Raw genomic sequence first — 18,754 nt, 5'->3', positions numbered from 1 at the left:
ACTATTTTAATTGTTTTAATTTTCTTGTTTATTTAGAATTGTTTAATTCAAAAATTTTAAAAAGGCCAATATTGCTAAGGACTTATTTCTTGAATTTTATTATTATTATTATTATTATTATTATTTCCTTCACTTTCTCAGACGTTAAGTCCGGTTAAGTGAAGGAAATAATAATAATAAAATTCAAGAAATAAGTCCTTAGCAATATTGGCCTTTTTAAAATTTTTGAATTAAACAATTCTAAATAAACAAGAAAAAATTAAAACAATTAAAATAGTTCTATATTAATTTCTTCAAGACATTAGGCAGATCTCCAAGAGGTTTACACCAAAAAATTTACAATAAGACTTAGAACAAGGATACAATACATTTTAAACGTTACAGGAAAAATTTCTTGTGTGAAGGCAGTTATTATTATTATTATTATTATTATTATTATTATTATTATTATTATAGTAATTCAACTGCTGTTTCATTCACCATTTTGAATGCTTTCATTTTTCTAATGGCAAATTAACTTCAATTTACCTACAAGTTTTTCAAATGGGACCTGTTGTTAAAAAAAAATGTTGTTGTCCAAGGATAAGTGATGTTAGGTAACACTAGAAGTACTAGACTTCACTGTACCTCTTGAAGTACCATGTGGGTCATCTTTGACCTGAAGTAGGAAAGCACCGTTTTATTGATATCTGAGTTAACAATACGTCCAGGAAGATTCTAAACTGTAACCGAAGGATAATTTTATCTCTAAAATGAATACTGAACTGTCATAAATAAATTTTCAGGAGTAAACTTTTCTTTTTATTTTAAATTTAACAGAATAAATTGCACGAACTTTTGTTAAACATCATTAAAACAAGTAAATAAAGCAATGTTACACATTTTTTCTTTATAAAAAGATCACCACAGCAGCAAAACATACTGTTTATTGAGAGTTCTAAAACTACTTTTACAGACAAATGAGGTATGTACCGAGTATTTATAAAAGATTCTAAAATTAAGCATGTGACTAAAATGCTCCGAGTGTTTTCTTGCTTGTTGCACTCAAAAAACAAAAACATCAGAACTAACAATTTCACCTTAGAATTCTAAATATTTGGAAATATTTACGGACAATGGAGTGGACAGAACTGTCTAAGCTTATGTTTGATATGAGGGCACTGGTGCAGAGAACTCGACAAACCTTCGTGAGTAAAAAATGACCCGTGTGGTACTCCTAGCGTTAAAGGCGCCTGGTCCTCCCACATCAGTTCCTTCCAGATCATTTCCTTCAGCATCTTTGTGACCATTCATGCCACCCTTCTCTGTATGCATTCGTCACCACCGTTTGTCTTATTTGATACAGTACCCACACACCTGAGCAATATTCTAGAACAGGTTGAACGAGTGATTTGTAAGCACTGTCCTTTGCAAAATGATCCCACTTCGCAATATTCTACCAATAAACTGAATTTTACCACCTGCTTTACCCACAACTGAGCCTGTGTGATCCTTCCATTTCATACCCCTACCAAGTGTTTGTATGAGATGGCCGATTCCAACAGTGACTTGTTGATATTACAATCATAGAATACTACATTTTTTCATTTTGCAAAGTGCAAAATTTTACATTTCCGAACATTTAAAGCAAGGTGCCAATCTCTGCACCACTTTCAAAGCTTATCAAGTTCTGACTGAATATTTATGCAACTTCTTTCAGACAGTACTTCATTATAGATAACTGCATTATCTCCAAAAAGCCTAATGTTAGCATTAATACTGTCTGCAAGGTCATTACTATACAACATGAACAGCAAAGGTCATAACACTATTCCCTGGGGCACACCCAAAGTTATTTCTACATTTGACGATGACTATGCATCAAAGATAACATGCTGTATCCTCCCTACCAAAAAGTCCTCAACCCAGCCACAAATTTCAACTGATAGCCCGTACGATTGTATTTTTTGGCAATAAATGTAGGTGTGGTACTGAGTCAAATGCTTTTCAGAAATCATGAGATACTGCATCTACCTGACTGGCTGGTTCCAAAGCTTTCAGCATGTCACGTAAGGACAGTGAATGTTGGCTTTTTGACACAAGCACTTTTTATGATGCAGTCTTAACCAGTGTCAGCTCACAATGGCTACCTTCAGATGCTACAGGGACAGCATTTGTTGAACAAACATTGTAAAAGCATGAATGTTTGTTCACCAAACGCAACTAATGATATCCAGTGATGACCACTTGTGCCTAAATCAATAATAAAAATATTATAAAAAGTGACTGTGCAAAAATAAACAAAGCTATAAATGAAGGCAATGCTCATTGTGTTTTTCAGTTCTAGTGGTATCATCCACCACAAGTTTGTACTTGGGTGACATAACAACAGCATTGCCTTTTATGTGGAAGCACTCAAAAGGCAGAAACAGCGCCGTACACATGACGCCACACATTGCCAGTCCAAGGAAGCTTCATCAAGACAATGTGTACAGCCACACTGCCTCCTCAGCGAGAGACTGTCTGGTCACAAATGATTTGGCACTGCTGCTCTGGTGGCCCCTATAAAGTACTGACCTCATTCCAGCAGATTCGACCTCACTCTGCCGACCCCCCCCCCCCCCCCAACATCATGCTCTCAAGGACATTCCAACACAAGCCTTCCAGAATACCTACAAATCTCAGAAAACTCGCAGGCAGAAAATATTGTATCATGAGGGCCCCATTCTGAAGAATTTTAATGTGGCGTACCATTCTCAAAAACAAAATAGTTTTCATAGACTAAGTGATATTACTCCCCGGACAAACCTTATACTTTATCAACCACTTTAAAAGTGAAACTTCAGCATCTCACTTCTCCTTCCCTAAACCCTTTTTACAACTTTCCCAAGTTTCCTTCCACTGACTACTTATTCCTCTTACACTTTGATCTAGCTTCTTTTCTACTGCTGTAAACATTGCCATCTTATTTTTCCTTGACAACAAGAAAACAGCAACAACACAAATCACTACCACCAATCAACTCAATTTGTTGGCAAGATCATGAAGTTAGAGGTACTCAGGTTGAAATTACATTTACTAACTTACAGAAGACATTTGGTACATATACACACACATTCATCTGTGTAACGAACTGCAAGCTCGATGACTGGATTCCAATTTCACAGTAAGCTGAACTCTGTGCCTCTTAATCTTCTGATGTGGAAATAGCTTTGACATTTGTCATCTTCAGCAGAAGACTTGGCTTGATGCAGCTCTCTACACCAATTCATCGCACGCAAGTCTCTTCATCTCTACATAATTACTGCAACCTGTACACACTTAAATCCGTCTACTATAGACAAGCCTTGGTCTCCCTCTGCAGCTTTCAAGCCCCCACTTCCCCTATTACGAAACCAAAATACTACACACACGTCTCAAAGAGGAGTTCTGCTGCCCACCTACCTAAAGAATATCCTTGTGCATCCCTATTCCAATCCTACTCCCAATTCTATATACACGAACCGCTCAGACATATCGCTTCAAAGTCACTCCCCAAGTGCGATACAGTTGGCAATATAACTAACAATTGAGGAACGTGAGGTGCTGTGTCTTCTGAAACAATAACAACACCGCAACAAAAGCAGGTTCTGGCGTCGAGGCTCCCACGTTGCTGGCTTCTGTGTAAACATTGGATGTTAGTGTGTAACTGCCTGCTTTTGTGTTGTGTTACCACCTCGATTACAGTTTCTGTTTACGAAACAGTGTCACCAAAAGGACAATGTTCACCAAGTGACAATCCATTGCATCGTAGAGTGCCATTAAATAGTCAGGCTTATTGCTACAGAGGATGTGCGAGTTTTACACGCAAGAAAAAGCATTTGTTTCCATTAATGAGCATGCATTGATTTCTGCCGATAAAGTTTTAGAGCGTACCTCGAAAACTCTACGACTCAGTCACAGAACGGTTGTAAGTAAAGTGTGCTACATCAAGACCTACCAGATACTGGAGTAAATAGTGTGGAACAAAGCCCCTGTGTGAAATACAGTGTGTTTTTAAGTACTCCTGGAAAGAAAAAAAGTAGCCTCATCCAGTTACAAATATTGATTCTTTCCAATCTGACGCAATTTTTCGGCACATCTACAGATACTATAGAAGAAAAGAATACCCCACAACAGCGAAGTTGCTAATTTCTTTAAAAGAAAGTGAACTTTGCCCTGGGGAGGGGGAATGTCATTTAAGATGGTATTAAAAGGTATAGGCCTCTGTATTAAAAAGTTAGATGGAAGAAAACAGTTACTTGAAAAAGCTCGCGTCATTTCAGCTCGTAGCATTTTCTTACACAAAATTGTAGGAAAGGATAAATACTCAGTCATATGGTTAGACGAAATCTGGAGAACCAGTTGATAAATGCTGGACAAATGATACTCCAAATAGCAGCGGTCATCAGCCAACAGGAAGAGTATCCTGATTAATTGTGACCCATGCAGGATCTTCAAACGTCTCTGTGCCTGAAGGACTTTTAGTTTTTCGATTGAGAAAAACTGGTGACTATCAAGAGGATATGGAGATATGGACCACTCACTGTTTCTACAGTGGTTTAAAAAGTTGTTGCTTCAGTTTAGTGTTCCTACAGTGTTTGCGAAGGACATTGCACTGTACCATTCTTTGATTTTAAACAAAGCTCCCACCACTAGTGACTGTAAAGAAACTTTGGCGCATTGTTTGCACGCGAGACACATCGCTGCTAACATGAGCATGACAAAACTGTTGTTACATTCGTTCGTAAAACAAAATAAGCCTGTGATGCTTAAATACGTTGTAGATGAAATTGCAAGTGAAGTGTCACATGGTAATTAGCCTACCACCTCATCACTGCCATTTTAACTCAAGTGAATTGGTTTGGAATGATATCACGATATACATTAGAAGTAACTACAAGAATTTTACAATAACAGAAGTGGAAAGACTGCTATGTGAAGGTCTTACTATTGTAGACACTACCTCATGGAGGAAGAAAGTAGACCACCTGCTATACTCCTAAGAGAAGCTAAGACTATAGATGGAATCATAAACGAAAACCAAAAATTAAAGATTACTCTTGATGATGATGAAGACAATGATTTTAGCACCGATTCCAATGATAGTGAAGGAGAACTGGATGGATTGCGCCACTGACATCGGAAACTGGTGAGTGTAAATGTTAACAGAATTTATTCTTTCTCTCTGCAACTGAGTAGGCTTTGCATGTTTTGCTTTATTTCTTTCAACGAGTACAAATAGCGTGTTCTTTGGTATGCTTAGGTTTACATTATTATATGATGTTTTATACGCAGCTATTACAGTAACAATTTGGAATGACTTTTCATAGATACTGTCATTAACTTTGGGTGTTTATATTTCCTGGCTTTGTCTCCATCGTCGTTCTCTCCATTCTTAGAAAAACATACTTTGTTGTGCTTACATATAAACGTTGGCTGTAGCTTACATTTTCAAAATGTACTTCGGAGCTTTGGCTGTGTGCAGTGGCAGCTATTGCAACCTCACAATCGCAGCATAGCCAACGATACGCAAGCTGCCAAGTGACATGTTTCCCCAGACCAGGTATACATCCCACCGATCATTCCCTTGTGGTTAGCCTAAGTGCAAGATCTGCCCACAGGCCCACCCGTCACCACCAACTGCAGTCCACTCCAGGCATTTACCATCTAACTAAAAAGGCATTGCCACATGTGAAAGCAGCCATGTTATGTATCAGCTATGCTGCAATTACTATGCAGCGTTCTATGTGGGCTTGACAAGTAACCAACTGTCTGCTTGCACAAATCTCCACTGCTGAAGTAAGGCAAATGGCAAAGTTGACCATCTGGTTGGTGAACATGTTGTGCACCACAACTCTAATGGCTTCAACAGCTGCTTCACTACGCGAGTTATTTGGATACTCCCTTCTCACACTAATTTCTCTGAACTACACATGTGAGTATTGTCTTGCCAGCATTCTCTGTGGACTTGCAGTTGGTTGGTTGGTTGGTTTGGGGAAGGAGACCAGACAGCGTGGTCATCGGTCTCATCGGATTAGGGAAGGATGGGGAAGGAAGGCGGCCGTGCCCTTTCAGAGGAACCATCCCGGCATTTGCCTGGAGTGATTTAGGGAAATCACGGAAAACCTAAATCAGGATGGCCGGACGCGGGATTGAACCGTCGTCCTTCCGAATGCGAGTCCAGTGTCTAACCACTGCGCCACCTCGCTCGGTGGTCTTGCAGTTACCCCGTCCTAAATCTCTACTAACCTGTTCCCTCTGCCTCACCTTACCTTTCTCCTTCTCTCATGTCCACATAACACCTCCACCATCCGGATCATGCACCGTCTTCTCCTCGTACTCTTTCCCTCCTTCTATCTCCCTACCACCTTTTCAACCACTCTCCCTTCTCCCTATCTTCCCTTTCTCCCTCTTCTCCTCCTCCTTTCTCTCTCCCTCTTCCTACATATCTTTTTGCTTTACCCTTTGTACTCCTTTCGCCCATCGTGTGGCTGTCGTATGTCCGGGGCCTGCCTCTTTGCCACTACTCCCTCCTTGCATTCTCTCCATCCCCCCCCCCACCACCCCCCCTTTTCCCACTTCCATCGCCTCATGCAACTGCTTGCAACAACTTTATGGTAGTGTGTGCGAACGTGTGTGCTTTTGCTAAAGAAAGAGCTAGTACTCGAAAGCTAGTGTGAATGTTGTTTTCCGCTATTTGTTTCTGTGCTCCACACATTCACCTACTATAAATGAGTGGTTGCTTTTCCCTGATTTTACATATTGTTGAAATTCCTAAATTAATTATTCCTTAAAGCCTTGGGATGTGCCCATCAACAAACCCCTTCTCTTACTCCAGTTACACCATAAATTTATTTCTTCCTGATTCAATTCAGTACCAGCTCATTTGTTATGCACACTACCTATCTAATCTTCAGTATTTTTCTGTAGCACCACATTTCAAAAGCTTTTGTTCCCTTCCTGTCAGAACAGTTTATCATCCACATGTTACCTCCACACAAAGATACACACCAGAGCAATATCTTCAGAAAGGCTTCCCTTCACTTGAATTTCTATTCAATGGTAACAATTCTCTTGTTTTCAACAACTTTCCTGCTATTGTTACTCTTGAGACTATATCCTCTTTTGCATCAAATCAGCCTCTGGACTGAAGACCACAGCACAACACATTGATACCATGTTTTTTATCTGTATGAGGGTGGATCAAATATAAACCAGAAATTTTTAAAAAAATTATTTAACATTAAAAAAAATCACACATGCAAACTTATTTTCCTATATAGTCTCCTGAACAGGAAACGTGTTTTTCCCTGTAGATACACAATTTCTTGATCCCATTTTTGTAAAATGAACGTGGCTGTGACACCAGCCAGCTGTGCACGAATACTTTGACAGGAGTGTTGTCACCATATCATGTGCCCTCTGACTGCTTTCTTTAGAGCCCAAATACATTAAAATCACAGGATGACAAGTTCAGACTGTAGGAAGGATGTTCTAGCATGCTCCAGAACTATTCCTGATTTTTTTGTCGAGTATGGCCAGCTATGTAGTATGTGGTGTTGTCACAAAGCACTAGTTATTGGTTGTTCAGTCAGTATCTAGTGTACTTTTAATAGGTACAAGATATCTGCTGCCGGGAAGTTCTTGTTTCTGTTTAGTTCAAAAGAGTAACAGTCTGTTATATTCTGATTTAAACTGTATAACCATTCATTTATCCACAAATAGCTTACCAGTCTGTTCTTCCAAAATTTTTTTAATTAGCACAGCAAATCCAGCTTGCACTCTTTGACAGTGTTCTATCCCATTATATATTACAGTGTAATTTCATGTATCACAAGTTCCATTCGTTTTCTTCTTGGTCTCTCTAATGACTGCTGTATCATCTCTTCTCCTATTATTTTTTGTAATTCCCCTTCTTTTATGGATACACTCTTGACTTTCATGTTATTAAGTTTATCTGTCCCACTGTACTGAAGTCCTCGTCCATTTTCTTTCTGACATGCATGTTTTTGTCTGCCTTTTTCTTTTATGTAGCTTGCCAATAATATTTTTGAATTCACCTTGGCGCATTACAAAGGTATAATAGGATAGCGCAACTCCAAATTTATGGCCTTCCAACCTGGCTGATTCTCTTGTAAGGGTTTACTCCCCTCAGGAAGTAGCCTCTTCTACACCGCTTCACCACTTAGAGCAGCCCAACCCGCTATTTTGTGGGGAACACTTCATACGGCACCTCTGCCAAGGCCTACCCAGCTCAGGTGACCCTGCTCACAGCTAAGCCACAACCGGCACAGCCCTCAGCCACACAGAAGCTCGCATTTCTCACATCCAGCATAGAAAGTGCTTCCATTAAAGACGTGTCCCCTGGCAAGGCCCTGAGATTTATTTGTACTCTATAAAACCTGTGATGATGAAGAAGCAGTCTCTTACTTCCACGTTAAATGTAGTTAACTACACAATACGCTGTATTTATTCTATTTCACTAATACCACCAGCAGCAGCAGCACAAATTATATTTGGAACAGGGTTAATATAGATAGGTTTCTGATTCTCATGGCACAATAAAACTTTTAAAATAGATCTCTGTATTTACCATTATTTTTGTCACTAACCTCTGGCTCGTTTCTCTGCGTTTCCGCAGGAAGCCTCCTTCTGGGAAGAGAACCATCCACTTGCGGCCACGTGGAATGTACGACTCATACAAATGCCGCCTCAGCCCCTCCAGTGACTCCAACCGCTTCTCCTTTCCCTAAAGAGAAATTTCTGTTAAGTTAACAGATTACCTGATGTGCTCTATCCATACAGTTTTGGGATTAACTTCATTACCAATACAAGATAAAAAATCCTTAAGAGTACAACACAGAAAATAACCTTGTTAAATGGTCTTTCATATATGGCATCAAACATGCACTCTTGCCTAAGTAAACAAATTCCAAAAACATGATTCATCCAAAATAAATGAATTGCAATTAACAGTAATTTCACTGCTTCTTTTTGAGCCTGCTGGTTTCAGGGAAAATTTCACAAACATTTTTACCCATAGTGCATATGTAATCTTCATAAAATTATGTACTGGAGGTTATTAATGTGTTTCATCACTATTTTCTACCACAAATGCCGAGAGTTTCATTACCAGCCTTATAAAGAAATCTCTCTCTATTTCTCTCTCTCTCTCTAGAATCTCAGTTTTCTGCAATAAAAGCCATGCAATATCTCTCCCTCCACTTACAGAAACAATAAAGAAATCCTGGTGAATGATGGAGACTATACCAAAATTGGTATATTTGAAGATACGATCCATTATCCACATGAGGTTTGGCAGGACATTTGGTTTAGCATTAAACGTTGCCATAAGCAAAGGCACATCAGCAGTCGACTGGTGATTTGCTATCACCAACGTCCGTTCCTCGAGGCACGTCTGGATATCGTCACCTTGCTCCACAACTGGAAAGTAAAAGTAAATACTGCATAAGCATAACAAAAAAGCTTTACTGATTAAAACATAGATTTTTCTTCATTTCCTGGAATATGTCATTTAATGTCTTTCTAGTGACCATTCCATTTTTACAACTGTTTTGTGAGAGGGGGCTATAAATGCACAATCTGATTTACTTTAAATGATTTTGACCCATCAGATGCTGCCTAGAGATTGATTGCACACTGCTGAAAAATTATTCCTATTTGAAAGAAATGGACAACTGCATGTAGCATTCGTCCTCCGAGTGTTCTATAGACAATTACTTATGTACAGTGTGTTTCAGAATTCATGTTACACACTTCAAGAGGTTGTAGAGGGGACTTAATAGATCAAGTTTTAGATAGGAATCCATGTCTGGAAATGTCATCCAACTACACTAAAGAATGTTAACATTACAGCCACCGGCACCTGTAAATACATGTATATAGAGGATAATTCCATGATTATGTTTCAAACTTTGAAGGGTGATGGAGAAGGTATCAATTTGAAATAAGGGTACCTATGCCAGAAACAAACAAGTTTAAAGTTCTAAGCTAAAACCATTTTGATATCTCTGACAGTGGAGTACATGTACTGGTACTGTTGTTGCTAAGATTTTAGGGAAGGCTGATGGTAGTATGGTCATAAACAAGAAAAAAAAAATCTTTTTATATATAAAAACAAAGATGAGGTGACTTACCGAACAAAAGCGCTGGCAGGTCGATAGACACACAAACAAACACAAACATACACACAAAATTCAAGCTTTCGCAACAGACTGTTGCCTCACCAGGAAAGAGGGAAGGAGAGGGGAAGACGAAAGGAAGTGGGTTTTAAGGGAGAGGGTAAGGAGTCATTCCAATCCCGGGAGCGGAAAGACTTACCTTAGGGGGAAAAAAAGGACAGGTATACACTCGCACACACGCACATATCCATCCACACATACAGACACAAGCAGACATATGTCTGCTTGTGTCTGTATGTGTGGATGGATATGTGCGTGTGTGCGAGTGTATACCTGTCCTTTTTTTCCCCCTAAGGTAAGTCTTTCCGCTCCCGGGATTGGAATGACTCCTTACCCTCTCCCTTAAAACCCACTTCCTTTCGTCTTCCCCTCTCCTTCCCTCTTTCCTGGTGAGGCAACAGTCTGTTGCGAAAGCTTGAATTTTGTGTGTATGTTTGTGTGTCTATCGACCTGCCAGCGCTTTTGTTCGGTAAGTCACCTCATCTTTGTTTTTATATATAATTTTTCCCACGTGGAATGTTTCCTTCCATCATATAGAAAAAAAAATCTAGTAAACATGGGCTCTAAAATACATAAGTTAAGAGCTATGAGCTTTCAGTAGAGGAGATGTATTTTACAGTGTGAAGACGAATAGTGCTCATAGCTCCACAGGTACGCATTTTAGATCCCATGTTTACCAGACTTTTGTCCTTGTTTTGGTCCATACTACTGCCTCTGACAGTTGACTACTCTACAATCCTAGCAACAAAAATACCAATACATATACGTGTTCCACTGTCAGAGGAATCAGAACAGTTTTCGCTTATAACTTTCAACTCTGTTTGTTTCCAGTACAGGGACCCTTACCTCAAATTGAAACACTTATCCTTCTCCATGATCCCAAAAGGTTTGTAATATCAAGGTATCACCCTGTATATACACACATTTACAGGCACCAGCACCTATAACTATTTACACTCTGTGGTATTGTTGGACGAAGCTTCCGGACATGTGTTCCCACGTAAGACTTGATCTACAAAGTCCCCTCTACAATCTCCAGAGTTGTGTAACATGAATTTTGAAATATCCTGTAGATAACAGTTATACTTTGTACGGCTCAATGGCTTGGCGCGTGTATCAAAATACGTGGTACATATGGCCATATCTTTTGATAATATCGACTTAGAAGCGTATATCTTTTACAGTGGAAAGGGACTATAGATCTTATTATGTGATATAAATTTCAGCTTTATACCTCTAACTGTTCCTGTGAAAAAGGGGTCTTAACAGACAGACAGACATACGGATGGAAGGTGGGCAGACAGGTAACAAATGGAAAAGAATGTGATATAATTACGAATTAAAAATTTTTGGATTTTTTTCCTTTACTTGTACTGTGAGACCTTGGTTCTTCTGAAATTTCATCATTCTAGATCAGCAGGAAGTACCATATAGGTTCTGACGAGTTGATTTGTGAGTATCAAAATATGCAACACAAATGGCTGCAACTTTTGATGGCACTGACTTACAAGTTTACATTTTTTACGCACCCCACGGAACTGTAGACATTAGCAAATATGATAAATTTCAACCTGATCACTCTACCTGTTCTTGGGGGAAAGAAAAGGTCTTATAATTTGGCCTGATTGACAGACAGAAAGGGCAGATGTACAACGAAGTGATCTCTTAAGGATTCCATTTCCACCAATAAATGAGGTACAGAACTCTAAAAATGTCAAGTTTATAAAGTTTTTTGCAGGCTTCGTAACTGCATTATAAATAAATAAATGTATCTGCAGTTGCAATATAATGAGAAGGAAAGTTGCCACTCACCCACTATATAGCGGAGATGCTGAGTCGCAGATAGGCACAACAAAAAGATTTTCACACTTAACGCTTTTGGCCAACGGCCTTTGTCAACAATAGACTCACAAATGCGAGCGAGCGCGTGCGCGCACACACACACACACACACACACACACACACACACACACGACTGCAGTCTCAAGCAACTGTAACCACACTACATAAATTCTGGATTAACAGAGTGTGTGTGTGTGTGTGTGTGTGTGTGTGTGTGTGTGTGTGTGTGAGAGAGAGAGAGAGAGAGAGAGAGAGAGAGAGAGAGAGAGAGAGAGAGAGTGAGTTGTGTGTCTATTGTTAACAAAGGCCACTGGCTGTCAGCACTAAGTGTGAAAACCTTTTTGTTATGCCTATCTGTGATTCAGCATCTCTACTATATGGTGAGTGACAACTCTTTCCTTCCCATAATATTGTTACATTCCATCAGGATTTTCCACCGTTTGATTGTATCTGCAGGTGATTTTATCAAACGAGCAAAGCAACACAAGGGATTACTTTTAATTATGATAGTTTATTCATTAAAAGACAACTTTGTTGTTAGTAGTTATCTCAGAAACGTTAACTGACAGCCAAATTCGCAACAGCTGACTCAAAATGTCCCTCACAATTCTTGAATAACTAATAAAACTGTGAATTAACTTCCCCTCAAAAACTCTCACGTCCCTCTATGACCTCACATATGGAATAATTCTAAGTCACAATTTGAATTTTAACTGCAAAATAACATAAGACCCAACATTTGCAATATGCGCCTGACCATGCGCCACTCAGAAATCACCTCGAACACAAACTTATGTAAATTACAACATTTTGGTCTTAAAAGGACCAGCAATTCAGAGTGTACATTAGTCTTTTGAATGTACCTCTTCTGTATTATGGTCATACTACAACTGTTATATGGATCTGTATTATCAGTGGAATTATCCTTTAACAAACAGGTGAAATGCCCACTATGGTTTGAGAAGGAATGTTAATGTTCAAGACACAGTCACCACTAAGAAACTGTACACAACTATGACAGAAACCCAAATAAATAATAAACACAAACTTCATTATACGTGTCCTCAAAACAGAGCACACACACCCAGTTCTTTACAATCTCATCCCCCAAGTCTTGACACCCAAGTCCGGCTTACTATGTTTCCCCCCACTATTTCTATTAGTTTGCATCCCACTATGCTGCTCCATTCTAGCGACACACATTACATTATAAATTAACATTAAATCTTTTGAATCAGTCAGCCAACACTAACGTAAGGAGTTTCATAAAAACCGAGCTCAAATGTGGATCACAACGATATCAAACTTAATACACCATCCATCTATAAAAAGTTCAAAAACTGCTTTTATTCCTGGAGTGTAAGTGAAATCAGAGCTGTGACTATCGTGGAACTTGAACTAACAACTGTAAACAACAGATGTGCATTTGACTAGTCAGCTGTGAGTAAGGACTGTTAAATAGTGTTGTGTCACAAATCAAAGTGGCGCAAAATCTCTAAATCAAGTGTTCAACACAGTCTACAGAATGTTTTGAAGAAGAGAAAAGTGTTTGCAAAGTCTGTCCCGCACACCTCAACTCCCAAGCAAAAACAAGTGAACACATGCTGCAACTTGCTTGAAATGCAAAACATAGACAATTCTTTTCTGAAAAAATTCAACAATAGTGACTTTGCTCGGTCATATCAATACGGACCTACCACGAAATGACAAGGTGAAGAAATTCACATGAAGGTCAAAACATTGATGAAATAAGTAACATTCAAGCAAATGTGAGATGTGAGTCAAACAACATCCAAAAGAATGACTTTTCTGACAGTTTCACATGGTCATATGAATGTCCTGTTCATTGTACTCAGACGGAAATACTATGTAGAACACCTGAAGCACTAAAACCACCATCTTAACGTTCCTCTAATTTTTATTAATCCAATCTCTGAACTTTCTGAATTAACAGGGTATATCTAAATGAACTGCTTCTCATGAAACATTACGTTAATGTGAATATTCATCTGGGAAAATCAGCACATTTTCAATATTAAGTAAGGAAGAGGAAATTTAGAATTAAGGTGACCAGGTTTTGCATGCTGTGGTGGGCGCATTCAATGTTTGTAAGTTTGCTATGGAGTAAATACTATCAGAATCCCTGATAATGAACGGAACCCCTAGATACAGGTGTATGCCTTACTGAATCAGCTTTCCTGTGGCTTGCTACGGTCCGCTGCCACAGCCTGCTCAAGCCTTTAAGCACCTTCTTGACTGCTTGAAACTGCACACCAGAGCACATTCAGTACAACAGCAGTCCTTTCCATCTTCCATACAGGAATTACTTTTGTCACATTTACACACAAACATCCTGTCTTGTATTTCAAAAGGAAACTGGCATCAAAATTTTATAAGCCAGGCTATGAGCTTGTGGCTTAACTTGTGCATTGTCTCAAAAGGGTTAAAACTACAACAAAATGAATCATTCACAAGAAGAGTCACCTTCATCATTATCGCCAGACTCATTTGAAAACACTGCCACTTTCATTTCTTTACAGATCTAATGATTCCACTCTCACTTTAAATGTCCTCAAAACCACAAAAACTCACATTTGCAGTCATCCAGATCTTCATTATCGTTATGAACATCTGCATAGTCATTGTCAATAACCTCTGAATGTGCTTCAGATTCATTCATTTCCTTCTGATTTCTAGGCTGGCTACTCAGACTTACAACCCCCCCCCCCCCCCTCTCCCCGAGAATTCCAGGTACGGGGAGGAAGATTAAGTCATGTGAAGCTCCTGGAGGGAGAGGGGGGAGGGGGATGGTTAGCATTTCACAGTAACAACTTTTCTTTCCTCTCAGCTGTAGTTTAATCACAGTTTTTAAACATCACAAATTTATATAGTATTATTTTCAAATAATCAACACACTTTGAAATATTAATATTTTAAAACTTATGATTTATAAAGTTCAATAAAATTAAATTCCAATGTTAGGTCCAAAGTACAAAATTTCATAGATTCTACAAAATTTCTTAAATTCCCCGAGATTTTCCTGATTTTTTCCTTGTAAAATGTAATAATCTGAGAATTCCATGTTTATCAGGAGAATCACAACCCTGGTTTTCTTAACAGGGCCATATCTAAAAGCAGGAATATCAAAATATGATCAAATTGCTAAATAAACAAAAAAATACATTGAAGGCAATCAAATTTCATAAAAACGACTACAGTATTCACGTAAAAACCTAAATATACAAAATAGTTAAAATATATCACAGCAAATGGCATCTACAGACAGTGTGCACGAAACACTTGTTACCTCGAGATCTGTCCATAATGGATGATACATGGATCCCATGTAAACTCAGGACCTGTTGACAAAGTGTTAAGTTTGTTCTCTGAAGTGCTCTGTATTCAGCATTCCTGTCAGAAACTTTGAACATACTGAAATCCACATCCAAGAGTTCCCCCAATTTCCATTTGCATTGCTTGGTTTAGCTGGCACAACAACTTGACACATCATTCTTCATAGTGAAATCACTCTTGGAAATTTTCAGTTCCATTCGAAACCAGACTCAGGGATTCATATTGTAACCATTCACACAATTATTGCGACCATCTTTTCAGCAGCCTGTTAAGATACCTTTTAGATCTTTTTTCTTACTGGCTACGACCCTTAATTTAATTTTTTTTTTTTTAAAGACAGTTCTTTTGGATCCATTCTCTGCCAGCGTTCATTCCACTACTTCTGTTTTCTCGTGCATGTGCATTTTTTTGATTAATTTGGGGAACAAAAGGGACTCAAGTCTCATTTGGAGGACAAGGATATGACATCTGTGTTCACTTGCCTTGAAAAGTTATATACACCTCACCTACAGATAGCTGCTACCTGAATCGCATTCAACTAACAGCAAAACTATTTCTTTCTGTAGTTCAGTTAAGGTTTAACATGTCCCATTTATGAGTGGATTACGAGGAACAAAGCCAGGTAGAACATTCTCACTCTCTCCGATACAATTCTTTGGGTAAGTAAATACTATTTTTTTCCTTTTTGTAGTTTACTTCAAACAACAGTTACAAAATAAATACAAAAATTCTTTTACAGCCTATTTATTCCAGATTAGTCATACATTAATTCATGTGGTGCTAAATCCTAAGGTGTGGTTAGTTTACCAGAAACAGAATGATTTTAATGACAAACTTGATACATATTTAAAATTCCATAGTATCAAATTCTCAGAAAGTTTTGACCCCATTAAAAATATTTTGCTGTAACACTAGTGCTTGCTGATTCAAAATATTCAGTTTTTCCATCTTAGAAATTTGTGTGGTTTTATTTAACAAGCAATTATTTGAAATTTATTTAAACATTTCATTATTTATATAAAACAAATGAACAATGCTCGAATGACACTCCAAAAAAGTAGGATCTGTATACAAGGTGGTCCACTGATCGTGACCACGCCAAATAACTCACAAAATAAGCATCAAACAAAAAAAGTACAAAGAACGAAACTCGGCTAGCTTGAAGGGGGAAACCAGATGGCGCTTTGGTTGGCCCGCTAGATGGCGCTGCCATAGATCAAACGGATATCAACTGCGTTTTTTTAAATAGGGACCCCCATTTTTTATTACATATTCGTGTAGTACATAAAGAAATATGAATGTTTTAGTTGGACCACTTTTTTGCTTTGCGATAGATGGCGCTGTAATAGTCATAAACATACGGCTCACAATTTTAGACAAGCTGTTGGTAACAGGTAGGTTTTTTAAATTAAAATACAGAACATTTTATTTAGGTTGTTCCAGTGTGATACATGTACCTTTGTGAACTTATCATTTCTGAGAACGCATGCTGTTACAGTGTGATTACCTATAAATACCACATTAATGCAATAAATGCTCAAAATGATGTCCGTCAACCTCAGTGCATTTGGCAAGACATGTAACAACATTCCTCTCAACAGCGAGTAGTTCACCTTCCGTAATGTTCGCACATGCATTGACAACGCGCTGACGCATGTTGTCGGGCGTTATCGGTGGATCACAACAGCAAATATCCTTCAACTTTCACCACAGAAAGAAATCTGGGGACGTCAGATCTGGTGAACGTGCAGGCCATGGTATGGTGCTTCGACGACCAACCCATCTGCCACGAAATATGCTATTCAATACCGCTTCAACAGCAGATGAGCTATGTGCCAGACATCCATCATGTTGGAAGTACATAACCATTCTGTCATGCAGTGAAACGTCTTGTAGTAACATCGGTAGAACATTATGTAGGAAATCAGCATACACTGCACTATTTAGATTGCCATCGGTAAAATGGGGGCCAGCTATCCTTCCTCCCATAATGCTGCACCAGACATTAACATGTCAAGGTCGCAGATGTTCCACTTGTCGCAGCCATCGTAGGTTTTCCCTTGCCCAATAGTGCATATTATGCCAGTTTACGTTACCGCTGTTGGTGAATGACGCTTCGTCGCTAAATAGAACGCGTGAAAAAAATCTGTCATCGTCCCGTAATTGCTCTTGTGCCCAGTGGCAGAACTGTATACGATGTTCAAAGTTGTCACCATGCAATTCCTGGTGCATAGAAATATGGTACGGGTGCAATCGATGTTACTGTAGCATTCTCAACACTGACGTTTTTGAGATTCCCGATTCTTGTGCAATTTGTCTGCTACTGATGTGTGGATTAGCCACAACAGCAGCTAAAACACCTACTTGGGCATCATGATTTGTTGCAGGTCATGGTTGACGTTTCACATTTGGCTGAACAGTTCTTGTTTCCTTAAATAACGTAACTATCCGGTGAACGGTCCGGACACTTGGATGATGTTGTCCAAGATACCGAGCAGCACACATAGAACACGCCCGCTGGGCATTTTGATCACAACAGCCATACATCAACACGATATCGATCTTTTCCGCAATTGGTAAACGGTCCATTTTAACACGGGTATTGTATCACGAAGCAAATACCGTCCGCACTAGGGGAATGTTATGTGATACCACGTACTTATACGTTTGTGACTATTACAGCGCCGTCTATGACAAAGCAAAAAAATGGTCCAACTAAAACATTCATATTTCTTTACGTACTACAGGAATATGTAATAAAAAATGGGGGTTCCTATTTAAAAAAAAAAACACAGTTGATATCCGTTTGACCTATGGCAGCGCCATCTGGATTCCCCCTTCAGGCTAGACGAGTTTCGCTCTTTGTACTTTTTTCGTTTGATGCTTATTTCGTGAGATATTTGGCCCGGTCACTATCAATGGACCACCCTGTACTTAAAAGGCATATGAAGCAGAGAGAGGAACAACTAACTTGTGTTAAATATGTTATCTGCAACTGAGTTAGCATAAACCATATAAACTTTAACCCATTTAAATAATTTTTGAAGTAATTCAAAAATTAATTTCAGTTTAGGCTATATATAGAAAAAGACACAAGATGGATTGTGAGTAGTTGTACAGTACTGTTCATAGCAGCGCATAATGCTCCATATGTGGGTCTCTACAGAAATATACTTAAAGGTAGGAGAAACAGAAAGTAGTGAGAAAGAGTAAAACAAGGTACTTTCTTTGCAAGTCATTCTCACTTCCATATTTTGAGCTCACTGCTGCTACATGCAACAAAGGAAGCCATGGGAAAAAGTCATGCTATGGTGCCACTGCCATTTTCAATTATTTGACACACTGTTGTTAACTTG

General features: G+C 38.7%; 1 protein-coding gene across 3 annotated transcripts in view; it reads right to left on the bottom strand.

The window, feature by feature from the left end:
- Window positions 1-18,754, bottom strand: part of LOC124550953 (acyl-CoA:lysophosphatidylglycerol acyltransferase 1-like) — a 65,407-nt gene that overhangs the window by 26,516 nt on the left and 20,137 nt on the right. For all 3 annotated transcript variants that reach the window (XM_047125766.1, XM_047125768.1, XM_047125767.1), the window contains 2 exons: window positions 9,230-9,444; window positions 8,613-8,749 (listed from right to left, as the gene is read on the bottom strand). In XM_047125766.1, the coding sequence (XP_046981722.1) occupies window positions 8,613-8,749; window positions 9,230-9,444 (352 nt within the window). The remainder of the gene's footprint in view (window positions 1-8,612; window positions 8,750-9,229; window positions 9,445-18,754) is intronic.

The sequence above is a fragment of the Schistocerca americana genome, chromosome 9 (genome assembly GCF_021461395.2).
Source record: "Schistocerca americana isolate TAMUIC-IGC-003095 chromosome 9, iqSchAmer2.1, whole genome shotgun sequence".
Lineage (NCBI taxonomy): Eukaryota > Metazoa > Arthropoda > Insecta > Orthoptera > Acrididae > Schistocerca > Schistocerca americana.
Note: the sequence above shows the minus strand (reverse complement) of the source record. Positions and strands in the feature narration are given on the sequence as shown.